This window comes from Hakea prostrata, chromosome 3, assembly GCF_041222555.1.
Source record: "Hakea prostrata isolate BN-2017 chromosome 3, UWA_Hpros_2, whole genome shotgun sequence".
NCBI classification, from domain to species: Eukaryota; Viridiplantae; Streptophyta; class Magnoliopsida; order Proteales; family Proteaceae; genus Hakea; species Hakea prostrata.
The window spans coordinates 23,392,293-23,405,670 of NC_142602.1; the positions used below are offsets into that span (position 1 = coordinate 23,392,293).

Below are 13,378 nucleotides of genomic sequence, written 5' to 3' on the forward strand. Positions count from 1 at the left end.
AAGATTTTTTTTTTTTTTTTTTTTGGTATAATATAAGAGTTGTCTAATGTAAATTTGTTATAGAAATCGTTTTTTTTTCAGGTATTGATATGCTATCGAATAAATTCATAAATTCACCTCATATAATTACTCAAGTTATTATATGGTGTTTTTTTTTTGGTAAGTATTATATAGTTATCCTACTCCTACCATAGTTATTTAGTATGGCATCGATGTAACGTAGTCGTATGGCTCATTTGTATTATTTTTATCTATATCATTACCGTACCATTTGATAAACTGCACAACTCTATCATGCCGATATGATATAAAATTTATCCGATGAGATATGATACTGTTTGGACGGCATAGTTTCCGTTTTGATTAATGAACATGGTATGAAGTATGGACATCGAAATATCGTATGTATGTGTCCTTTGACTCCTTTCTGCACATTCATTAGCAGCTTTCTATATATTCAGAAAAAATAACCTGATTTTTCAATGGAGAGGTTGTGGGTTTAATCTAAAGGTGTTGATTTGGTATGGTACGATACGGTATTGAATTTGAAAACCTCATATCGAAACCGTACCATACCGAATATATATTGTTATATATGAGAACAGTATTTTAAGAAACAGTACGGTATGAAAATAGTATAAAATCGGTACAAAGAAACGGCACGGTTAGTTATACAGTTCGGTTTTATTACGGTATAAAAATCAGTATGAAACCCATTATTTTTATTTCAGAATTTTTAACAATTCATTAACATTGACACCATTTTGGCATAATTTTGTTCTCTCTGCCTTCCACCTTAGATAATCAATAAGGTTTTACTTAGTAATTCCTTCTAATCCCTCTCCACTGAAGCACAAAAAGATTGTCATAATCTAGGCATAGTCTGAACCAGTGGATGCTAATCTCTAGCAAGGCATAATCTAAATCATAAAGAATCAGTGGAGTAAAACTCATCTTACATACATTTGACATAATTTGTTTCATAGTTTCATACATTGGATAAATCGTTATTTTACATGGGCATGTTATGTTATTAGTATCCATGGAGCAAAATGATGATTGCATATTACAATAAGTTATTGAAATTATAATGCCATCTTCATCTAAATCTTATATAACAAAGATTTATTTTTATTTTTTTTTGTAGAAATATAACAAAGATTTGTTATCCTAAATAAAAAACTGGCGTTTGGTTCCTCAATTCCCTGGAATCCGTTTCAGAATCATGTTTCTAAGGAATCATGAGTCTGTGGAATTAGGTTTTGTAGAATTATATTCGTAAAAAAAAATGTGTTTGGTTACCTTGATTTTAGCAAGTGAATCTGTCTGAAAAAGTGTTTGGTTATCTTGAGTTTGGTTACCCTGATTCTGGCAAGTGAATCTGTCTGAAAAAGTGTTTGGTTATCTTGATTCTTAAAGTGAATCTGTCTGAAAAACTGTTTGGTTACCTTGATTCTGAAAGTGAATCTGACAAGACTAAAGTTGTCTCATTTAGAAAACTAAGATAGCTAGTTCAAAAAATAATTGAATAAGAGTTAGGCCTTTAGTGTTACACAGTTAATGTTAATGGGTTATATGGTAAACGGTACATAATTCGGTTTATAAATTATGTTTCAATATTCAGTATTTCAATACGGTATGTGGTATATATCGATGGTATGACACCTTATACTGAAACCGTACCGTATCGAATACTCAAATTCGGCTTCGATACATACCATACCGAATTTTGAAACGGTACGGTCAACGGTTATGGTACCAAATTGACACCCTTAGTTCAACCCTTGCCTAATATCCCCATCTAAGGGTGTCAATCGGTATGGTACTAAATTTGAATGCCGAAACCAGATCATGTACCGTACCATACCAAATCTACACGGTACGATACAGTTTCAATATTTGCAAAAACGGTTCAATATGGTTTCAGTAATAAATTAGTGCGGGAAAATGGTTTAAATACGATATCTAATGTGGTACAATTTTAGTGTAAAATAACTCATGCCACTTTTGTTATTAATTCATTAAGATCATAATGAAATTACGATCAAACAATCTATTGAATCTAATATTAAGGGAGACAAAACAAGTAATTTAAGAAAAGAAGTGAAGGACGAAATGAAAAACTTAAACAGGGAATTAGGGATAGGGTAAAGGTAAAGTATTTTAATTGTAAATTTACATTTTTATCCTTAATTTGGTACGATTTTGATATATATTGACAATATGAGTACCTAAAACAGGAATTGTACCAAAGAAATTCAATTTCGATACGCATCGTACCGATTTTAAATGGTGTAGTATGGTACGGTTCGGTTCGATATGGTTAAACGGTTTCAGTACACAATTGACACCTATCCGGTGAGTCCAGATCAGCTACATGTAGGGGTAGCACTTTGTGCTCCCCGACAGCTTTACCACCATAAATACAGGGGGACCCAGGGGTTGGGTGATGGAAATGTTTTTTTATTTTTTACTGGTGGATCCCACCAAATTTGTTGTGGTTAACGTGTTGGGGGAGCACGTCAGGGGTGATGATCCGGATTCTTATCCGGTTATCCCAATCCTCTAATTTCTCTATATATAAAAGCGCCCAAAGAAAAATCCGAAAAAAAAAAAAAACACAGGTTGGCGGCCCCACACTGGTTGAAGGTAAAGTTGGTAAGTGCGATTCACGTCTTAACTCAGTAACTCTTAAGGATTTTTCGAAATTTACAATTGAACCCCTTAAATTTACCAGATTCACTCGTATCGTAGGACTGTCCCTTTTTTTTTTTTCTAAGGCAGCAAACAGAAAACGATCGCAATTTGGGGAAAAATCTCGACGCAGCCCTACCTGCAGAGATAATAAGAGCTCCTCACTCTCCGGCGACGATGAGCGAATATGTTCTTTGCCTCCCTCTACGGCGACGACGAGCGTAGCAAATCAATGGCTGGTTATTGGCCCTTCACACTTCCTTTTTACGTTTTAATCAATGAAAGTAGTAAATATTCATGGAATGTTTTGAACGCAGAAGCTCTCTACGTTCTTCCATCCAAATTTTGTCTTAATTTCCACCTTATGATAGCTTTGCCAGGGCATAAGCCAAGAGAACCTTTGAAGGGAGCACATTTAATTTGAAGAGATGAGAGCAGGCGGTGCAGCAAAGTTGATTGTCGATGCACTGCTTCAGCGGTTTCTTCCTCTTGCTAGGCGTCGCATTGAAACTGCCCAAGCACAGGTTGGTTTTGGACTTGGCAGTGCAAATTTGTGTTTAATGATGGATTTTTTGTCTATATCATCAGCAAACTCAAATACCGTATAGACTTCTATGTAATTGTGCGAAAAAAGCATTTTAAACTCTAAATTTTAAAAGCGTGAAAAATTATATACTTTCTGGAGAGATTTACTTGGTGTGAAATTTCACTAAATTTAATCCTACATCCTTATGCCTTAATAAGTTACAAATTAATTATATATTTATGCCTGTTATATCATTATAAATAATTGTTATCTTTATATGACTTGTTGTTTGAATATTCTGCAAATCAATTTGTATGTAAAAAACACCATTTGGTACTGTTCGGTAGATGACATTTTCTTAGGTTCTTATTCTTAAATATTTTATTTGCCCGGGGGAGGGGGCACAGGGTCATTATTTTACTAAATTTTTTACCTAGTCTTTAATTACAATTTACAAGACCAAAAAATAAAGTATACTTGAACTATGTTTGACAGTCACAAAACATTGGCTATATCTAGCAATGACTTTTACTTGCATTAATATGAGAACAGAGTCCATAATTGATTACTTGCCTTCTCTCTCTCCTTTTTTTATTTTTTATAATTTTTTCAGATAAGACTTCCACCATACGTTTTTTCAGCATAGAATTATGTTTGTTTTGCAATTTTATTCCCATGAATGATCTGATATGCTCCAATATGAGCACCATAAATATGTGCAATCATAGAACAACATTATAGCCTTATCCCAACTTAACAGGGCTGGCTTTGTGGATCCTAGAAGAGACAATTGATAATAATAAGAAGTAAGGTGGTTGGGGCATGCAACACTGATACAAACTTAATACCATGGTGGGAGATATCGTGAGATATCTCGTTTTTTCACCTTGGCGAGACGAGATGGTCGAGATCTGCGAGTTGGAATATCTCGCTCGAGATTTCGCCATATCTCGCCATATCTTGCCTTGGATCTTGCGCTGGAACTCTCAATTTTTGCCTTTTTTTGTGTGGATTTTGGCTGAATTTTCACTTGTAACTACTCTTAGCACATCTACAACAAGGAAGATCAATCATTCTCTACTTGTCTTATGAATTTATGATTTAATGACTTATATAGAACTTCTAATGGTTGTATAAATATTTTATTCTTGAAAATTGAGATTGTGATACTCATATGGATGGAATTTTGATAACATTTAAGTTAGTTGATGCATTTGATATACTTGCTTTTCATTTATATGCTTTAAAGGTTCTATATTACATGTTGTATAACATTGCATTCCCTAATCCTACTACATTTCGGTTTCACACTATGGGTAGACTTAGAAATCATACATAGGATTGTTTCTGACAAATCCAAGGCCACCGACGTGTTCAAAAGGCCTTAAATAAGCTAAATACCAAGTTTCAACCCAATTGGGACCCTAAAACCCACCGAGATGGGCCACCGAGTTGACTTCAAAAAATTGTATATCTCGACCGAGATCTCACTGAGATGGTTGAGATCTCTCTTTTTTAAGGTGGCTAGATCTCTCGAGATATCGAGATCTTCTACCATGCTTAATACAAAGCTCTAGGGTGTTGATCATGGCTACATGCTGCTTCTGAACAACCCAACATTCTACACTAGGCCTTGAAATGCAGTATAATACAGAAAGCAACATCAATTCATCATAGCTCTACAACATGGGGTTGACTGCATGGATATTGGGTCTCCAATCGGTTCTATTTGACGTCATAAAGGAACAATGCCTGAGTTTAGTATATGTTTCTTCACCATTTCTCCTATCGTTATCTTTGGTCTCTCCCTAGTTCTTTTGGTTTCCTCAATCAGGATCATTTCACTCTTTGGACTGGGCATTTGAAGCCCTCCATTGAACATATCTATACCACTTCAAATGACACTCTCTGAGTGTGTCATGTATTAGATTTACTCCCATCCCAGCTCTAATAGGTCATTCCTTAATTTGTCGTTCCTAGTTTTCCCATGGATTGATGTGGCCTCAGTAGATTTGGGGGCTAAGTTAGGACCTTCTAAATTTGAACTAGTGCTGGTATAGGGGCTTTAGGTTGTGAAAGGGCAAGTAGGGCTTTAGGGCTTATGAATTATGATGTTTATAGGTTTCAGTTGGAGTTGAATAGGTTTAAGTGTAAAGGAGGTTGAGGGAAGAAATGGATGCACGCGAGGTTTTTAATCTGATAGTTAGATTTTCATCCTAAATTTTAGTTGGCTGTGTCTAGGGATTAATGATAAATGTGCTTTCAAGGGGAGTTAGGGGCTGGGTGTTGGATCAATGGTAGGCACTGTAGGGTGGTTGTTATCCTTAAAAAGGTCAAGGATTTCTAATTGTTACAACGAAAATAAAAAGTATACCTAATGGGCCGATAAACTGCTTTTTGTATCTGTTCGCGTATTGTCGCTGACCTGAACTTACTCACCATTGTAGGACTGCTTGGACCAGTTGAACCCTTGTCCATGAGAGCCCAGGAAATTCAATCAAGCTTCCCGTTCAACTAGATCGAAGATCCACCTTCTCCATTAAGGTTTTCTTTTAAGTTTCAGATTTATATAAGCTGCTTCCAATTAAGGTTGCAACTCCACATCAAAATCTTCTAGAAGACATCATTAAGGTTGGTTGAGATCCACCACCTATTTGAGTTTATATTTTTTGAAAAAAGCCCTGGAGTGGGTGATGTAAACCCAAACTCTAGGGTTGAGAATTGGAGATTAAACCCTAAAATTGGCTCACTTCAGGATCCTCTTTCTGTGACCAGCCGTCTACTAGGGTTGTAAAAGGTAGAAATTGAAGGGCTCTTGAGGTTTGCAAAGGTTAGGTTTCAGTCTTGGAGGTTTTAGCCACGTGGAGGTTTAAAGGGATGGAATTTTAGGGGTTATTACATGCTGTACTTGGGTTTCAGAGCTGGGAATTAGGTATAGGATTAGGGTTTTGGGTTTTAAGGCTGAATAGAAGGGTCTCGGTGGTTGCTGTAGTTTAATTCCAGAATTGAAAATCCAGGTTAGGACTTTAAGGCTCATAAAAAAAGGGGTTGAGGACTTTAAGGCTCATAAAAAAAAGGGTTAGGACTTTAAGGGATGTGTTTGAAGAGTCCTAAAGGGTTTGGGATGCTTGGATTTGATTGGGACTGGGATCAAGTGTAGGAGAAGGGGTGGGGATGCTAATTCAAAAAAGGTTTAGGGTTTGGTTGAGGGGCTTGGGAGTTACGAGAGTTTTAGTGGAACTAGGGATAAGGTTAGACTAAGGTTTGGGTTGATCTGATTGGGCTGAAACTGGGAGGGAAGGTCACTAGGGTCAGGGGAATGATATTCCTAAAGTTTGGGACAGATCTAATGGTTAAATTGCTGTAGATCTGACCTTGAATTTTAGGTCTAGGAAAAGGTTAAAAAATTGCAGAAAAATTCCAAGAAAAAGAAAAAGGGGTGATAAAGGTGCCAAGGGTTATGGTTTTAGGGTTTGGGACAGTGGCTAAGGGTAGAGAAGCGGCTGGGGTTGTGCTTACTTGGAGTTGAAGGTATGATGCTGGACTTGAAGGTTGATTGCTGAAATTGAAGAAGAATGGCTGAACTTGAAGAAGAAGATCACTCAAATCCGCTGCGGCCTTCTCAAGAGGGCCACAACCTTACTTGCCTCGAAACTCATAATTTTATTCATCAAATTCAACTTTTCTTACAATGAAGTAGTGTGGGCTATTTATTGCCTTCCAATTGGAGGAAAAGTCTTGGACTCTAATAAGGAGACCTAACTTGTCTCAATTTGGGAATCCCTTGTAGACTAGGATCCCCTTTACAACTCAATAAATAACAACCATGAATAAAAAGAAACCATTTTGGAAAATAACACCAAATTATCCAAAAGGAATTTAATTTAAAATAGATTCCAATTGGGACTCTCTAATTTTCCCAATATTTTGACCCCCCCAAAAACTCAGTAACTAACTCTAGACAACTCCAATCTAAATTCTAAGAGTAAATATGGAGTCTTAACAATTAGTGGATTAAAGTGGACTCAAGTTGTGGGATGCCAACCTAATTGGGAATCACGGCTGCACTAGGACTCTTAAATAACTTGCAAAATAATAGACAGAAAAACAAAATAAAAATAATTCTAGGGTCCAGACAACACATTGGACTCAATGAGACTTAGACCTAAGGCACCCAAACTTTGTCAAAATAACCAAAATACCCCTACAAGGGTTTGGCCAGCCCTTGGGTGCCAATTGGGCCTGGGTTTTGGACCCAATTATAGTGGGGGTCAACATAGGCCGTGGGCCTTTTGTGCTTTGAGTCTAATGAGGATTGGGGGATGCAGCTTTGCTCGATCAAGGTTTATTCTTCCAAGGTCTATTGGTCTAGACTTGAATTCCAGACCCCGACCTAAATTTCAGGTATGGTGTATGGGATGGTTCCTGAATGGATTCCACATTTGGGCTTGGTTTAGTGACCTCTAAATCTTTGGGTATTTGGGTTAGATTTGGTCATTGGGATAGTGGTAGTTAAGTTTGGAGTGATGGGTATTTGATTGAATGGGTAGATCCTTGAGATATGGAATGAAAACTTATGGGAACTCGGTGAAACATGAATTGCATCTAGCTCTTATTACCTAGAACAAATTTGTCAAGTTTCAATGGTTTTGGATGGGTGAATTGGGAGATATTAGGCTTCTTGATTTTGGAGGAAATTGGGTGATAAAAACAAGAGTGATCAGATCTGTGAATTGGCTGGTCTTTTTATGCTCAAACTTGGATCAAGGGTAAGAGGGATGGAAGGGGATTGATGTTTAAAATTTGGTATGAAGGTGGTTACTGGTTAGGGAGATCCAGCAGTTTTAGGGTTTGGGTGGAAGAGTGGGGATCAGCTCAAGTATAAAAGTTATCAATCTTAACTCTATTTCATAGAGTTATCAATGGGGATGAGGATTGATGTGGGCTTCCAATGGTACCCGGATGGAACCTCGTATGGAGCCTGATAAATCCTGAGATTCACCTGAAGATGGAGGTCAAAGGCTGTCCTATGCAACCACTGTCAAGAGTCTTAAGCTTGATTTCACTTAGAACCTTCTACAGTTTTGGTACTAATTGACAGAATCAGAACTGAAACACACAAGAGTTGCTCGAAGGGAAGCTTGTATTCATTAATCAAATTCTAATTTCTCCCCATCAAGTGGAGGGTCAATTACAAACTAAGGGCTGGAATGCCTAGTTGGATTTGAATTCCCAGCCTTATTTTAATTTATAGTTTATGCTACTAGGCCCTTATAATTAGACCTGTAGAAGGACTGACATAAACTAATAAATAACCAATTCTTTTAAGAAAAGAAAAACCACATACCTAATATGCACCTCAAGTGGACAGAATTACAATCCTGCTGCTGACCTATCGAGTACACTAAAGGGCTGCTTTTAAACTTAAACTAAGCTGCTGGGTAGGGGGTTCCCTTGGCCCTCCACTTGGTCTTGGACTTGATCTTAGACTTGGAGGGCGCAGATATTGCATAATTGAGCCCCTGCAGTGGGCCTAAAATGGGCTTCTGAGTTGCATACGAATTTATTGCTAGTTAGTTTATTTTATGTTTTAGAGTTGAATCATGGTTCATTTGGTTCAATTAGTTCTTGACATCTTGTACTTGTATGAATAATTTTCCCTCCCCCTTTTTCTTTCTTTTACATGGCCCTTAACAGGATGGACAGTATCTTCGACCTTCTGACCCAGCTTATGAGCAAGTGCTGGATTCGTTGGCTATGGTGGCTCGATATACACCTGTGCCCCTTCTGGAAGCTCTTCTTCGGTGGAGAGAAAGGTGCTGACAAATTTCCTTTTTTGCTGTATTGTTTTGAACTGAGTTTGTCCATTGATGCTTCTTAGATTCATCTTGAAGATACGAAATAGTTTATCAAGGTATGTCCCAATTCTGGAGGGTTACAAAAACTTTCTAAATTGAGAATTAGGGTCTTTAAATAAGATTTTCCTTCAAGACGTTCAACAGAAGAGTAGCATTAATGAGTTGGACTTAAATGGGATGATAGAAAAGCCCACCCTTCCACTCTATGAACTATGATCATACTTCAGTAGTTCTGTGTCAGCAATTTTCTGTTTCCTTTCTTTTTGGTCACTGAATGTTTTACGAAAAGAACATTAGGGACACAACAAAATGATTTATCTGTATGCCCATTATCCCTAGTTTCTTTAATTTCTGTAATTAGTTTTGGAAAAAAACATTCTTTTTTTCAGTTCAACAGCCTTGGTTTACCTCTAGAGTTTTTTGTCTGTCATTGAGATAAAGATTATATTGGTTTAACTATCCGTCATGCCCGATTTGATCTTTTAGGATTACTAATCCTGTGCCAAAAGAGTTTTGGATAGCCCAAGTTTTTGTCCTAAAAAAGAATTTACTCATCAGTTAAAGAAAATGTATATAGCTTTGTAAGTAGTTCTCACCCTTATCTATTCTTTAATGTGTGCAGTGAATCTCCAAAGGGAGCTAATGATGCCTCTACTTTTCAGCGAAAGGTTTGTACTGAGATACTACTTTTATGTGTGTGTGCAATGGTTTTATTTACCTTTTTATTCCTTTTGTTAGTTGTTACCTTCATTAACGATCACTTTGTCTTTATGAGGCTCTTGCATTTTTTCTTCAAGGTGTTTTTCACTTCGGTTTTTAATGTAGCTTGTGTCATATACTGATCCTCCTTTTGAAGTGGTTGACGAGACAAATCTAAAAAGACATCGAGGGCAGTATCATATATTTATTCTGTCAATTGATTATTGAATAATTGAAGTCTACTGCTCTAAGATCAATTGCTTAGAGCTACACTAAAACCATTTGATGGTAGTGAGCTGCAACTTTGCTTCCTCATGCAGGGTGGTTGGTTAGTCCTAGAGTTGTAAGGGTGCTGCCACCATTCCAGGCCCAACTGTCCTTTCTTAACATTTGCTAAGTAACTTGAATATGCAGCCTTCGCTCTAAACGGTTGTCTTCCTAGATCATAACTGAGAGGGGGTGAACCAGATCAGGCGTAGTCAAAAATTCTTCCAATTTGCTACAGTCCCAAAGGGACCTTGATTCATTGACACACCTGTCTCTGAAGGTGCTGTGAAACTGATACTTGTGCACACCACTACTGATTGAAGCTGTCCCATCTTATCAGTTATAGTTCACATGAACTCCCTCGTTTAACTAAAATGGTCAGGCCTAACAGGAGATGCATACCCTTAACCCATCATAAAATACAGAATTCACTTCTATGAATATGCAAGCATTGGCTAGTCACAATATACTTAGTTCAACGTTTTGTGACTTGTGTCTACTATATCCACGGGCTAATGCCCAACGCTGTGCTTTATGTTGTACTCAATACTAAATGCACAATAGTGCTTTGATAGTTCCTCCTGGGGCCACTATTCCTCTTGTATGAATGCCTCAATGCTAGAGCCACAACACCCTCCCAATCAAGCCCTCGATTTCACAAAAACTTGGTAGGCATGTGTCAGTTATCTACCTAGAACTAATTACAAATACTTGAACAATGAAATAATATCACCCCAGATGACCTCAGTGATTGGTGGTGCATGGATGCTCAAGTATCAGTTCCGGCAATGTCAAACAGCAAAGGGTGCATTGTAATGACCCAATTTGGCAAAAACCTTGGAAACCCAGTTTTCTAGCTCCAAAAGCTCCCCTAACTGCTGCATTGATATTTTGTAGATTGTGAGCTAGTAGGACAAAAGTGGGTTCAACTTCAATGGTTCAACCTAAAATGGCCTAGATATGTCATATGAACTTGAACCCTTGGATAGGCATCAAAATAGGGGTTTTGGACCTTTGAAAATGATTCTCGCAACATTTCATCACATAACTATCAAACTGCCATGACGTCCATTTTGTATGGCTATAAAGAGGCATGGTAAATATCATCTTTAGGGTCTTTAAATATTGTCTGTAGGGACTTTTGAAAATGATTCATGCAACATTTCATCACATAACTATCAAACTGCCATGATGGCCATTTAATATGGCTATAAAGAGGCATGGTAAATATCGTCTGTAGGGTCTTTAAAGATAGCTTGATGAACTGACACATAATAGGAACGTAGATGGCCTTGACCCAAAGTCTTGTCCAAGTGTATTATGTGCTTGTGCAATATCGATTGAAGGCTTATGTGAAAACTGTTTGTGGGATTAGATCATTAAACATTCAACTTTGTGTGTGCTTGATACCCTTGAAATAGTTTCCGTGTAGCTTAACTTACCATCCCTCTTTTCACATGACCAGTAGAGCTGTCATGGTGATACATTGTGCCATTCTGAGAGACTAAGCACAATCCATTCGCCTAACAACAAACACATTCTTATCCCAATTGAATGGGATTTGCTACATAGATTGTTACAAAGTACAAAGAATTTAATGAGACATAAGAAAGGGAAACAACAGCTACTACAAAAAAGTCTAAAACAAACTAATTGGGGTCGGCCACAAAGATACTTACCTTCAATAAGCTTTATTTGACATCATACGAAGAGCAAAACCTAAACTATGCATGTCTTTCCCACCATTCACTAGGGTCATTTAGACCTTGCCACTTGCTCCTTTAGAACCTTCAGTATGAGTCAAGTCACTCCTCCAGACTGGAACATCTGACGGTCTCTGTTGAACATGGCCATATCACCTTGTGCAACTTTCTCAACGCTTATCTTGAATTGGGGCTTGTCGCAAAGTAGCTTTGATATGGTCATTCCTCATCTTATCCTTTCTGGTTTTGCCGCTTTTCCATCTCTGCATCTTCATTACCACACTTAGATTATCTATATGATGCTTCGAAACTCTAAGCACTCCATGCTATACATTATAACCTGTCTTATGATTGTTGTTTAAAATTTACTTTTGAGCTTTAAAGGACCACTTAACACTTTGAATGCACCTTTTGCTTCATCCATCATACTTGATGAGATATCATCTTCTAAATAACTTTCGTTGTTGAAAATTTTTCCTAGATACCTTAAAAGGCCACTTTTATGGAACCTCCATCTCATTAACTTTCACCCCTTCATTGTCCATCTCCATCCTGAAGTTGCTAAAGTTACATACTGTATAACCTCCATCTCATTAACTTTCACCTCTTCATTGTCCATCCTGAAGTTGCTAAAGTTACATACTGTATAACCCAACCCCCCAGTCTTTGTTCTGCTCATCTTAAAACCTTTTGATTCAAGGTTGATCGTGATTAATTCTAGATTGGCATTAATTCTGTCTTTTGTTTCATCAACCAAAATAATGTAACTGACAAAAAGCATATGTTGAGAAATCTCATCATGGGATGGTTTTTATGAGCTCATCCATGATAATTACAAAAAACCAAGGGCTTAAAAGCTGATTCTTGATGTAATCCAATTCTAATTGAGAATTCACTACCTTGACCCCTCTCGATTCTTATACTAGTTGCCTCACCATCACACATATCATTTAGCCCACATACTTGAATTCAAAGTTGAGGCCAAAGTTTGATCTATAAGCGTTACTTTTGGAGCCATGGTAGATTAGAAGTTAAAATTGGTCATTCCAAATTGGATTAGGTTTGGATTGTTTTCCATTAACTTTTGGTTTTCTGTCTAGAAGCTGTTCATTTAACTTTCTCCAGTTCTAATGGATTCCTGTGTGGAGCTCAGCTTGCAGTGGAGTGCATATTTTGCTCAGCATGTATTCGCTTTGTGGAGTGCTGCCCCCAGGAGGGGCTTACAGGTGTGTGTTATTTTCTATAAGTTACTTCTTGTGCCAGATTTTGAGTTTTTCTATTCAAATGACATCATTTAGTCATTATTTCAGAGAAACTGTGGTCAGGGCTCGAAAATTTTGTGTTTGATTGGCTGATCAATGCTGATAGGTGAGGCTGTGTATATGTTGATATTTAATATTTGTAGCTTTCCTTCTGACTTAATCAACATCAGTATGTTCCTTGTATGCAAAATTTCAGCATTCTTCTAAGCAGCATTTTCTTTTTGCCTTTTAACTTGAGTAATAATTGTTGTGGCAAAGGTTGCCATGACACAAGAACAATCTGTGATTCTTAAGGCTTTCCTTGTTTTACTGATTACATTCTATTTGTATGAAAAGTTATCTTGCTCTTCCAAGTTCCAAGTGCCATGA

At 37.2% G+C, this 13,378-nt stretch overlaps 1 protein-coding gene across 2 annotated transcripts in view; it reads left to right on the forward strand.

Moving 5' to 3' along the window:
* Positions 1–2,771: 2,771 nt before the first annotated feature.
* Positions 2,772–13,378, forward strand: part of LOC149021722 (uncharacterized) — a 37,387-nt gene continuing 26,780 nt past the window's right edge. Inside the window, exons 1-6 of one of the 2 annotated variants that reach the window (XM_089149918.1) lie at positions 2,772–2,933; positions 3,066–3,218; positions 8,918–9,036; positions 9,701–9,746; positions 12,901–12,973; positions 13,058–13,115. In XM_089149918.1, the coding sequence (XP_089006044.1) occupies positions 3,123–3,218; positions 8,918–9,036; positions 9,701–9,746; positions 12,901–12,973; positions 13,058–13,115 (392 nt within the window). In that variant the 5' untranslated portion in view covers positions 2,772–2,933; positions 3,066–3,122. The remainder of the gene's footprint in view (positions 2,934–3,065; positions 3,219–8,917; positions 9,037–9,700; positions 9,747–12,900; positions 12,974–13,057; positions 13,116–13,378) is intronic. The other variant, XM_089149919.1, reaches the window with a different exon arrangement.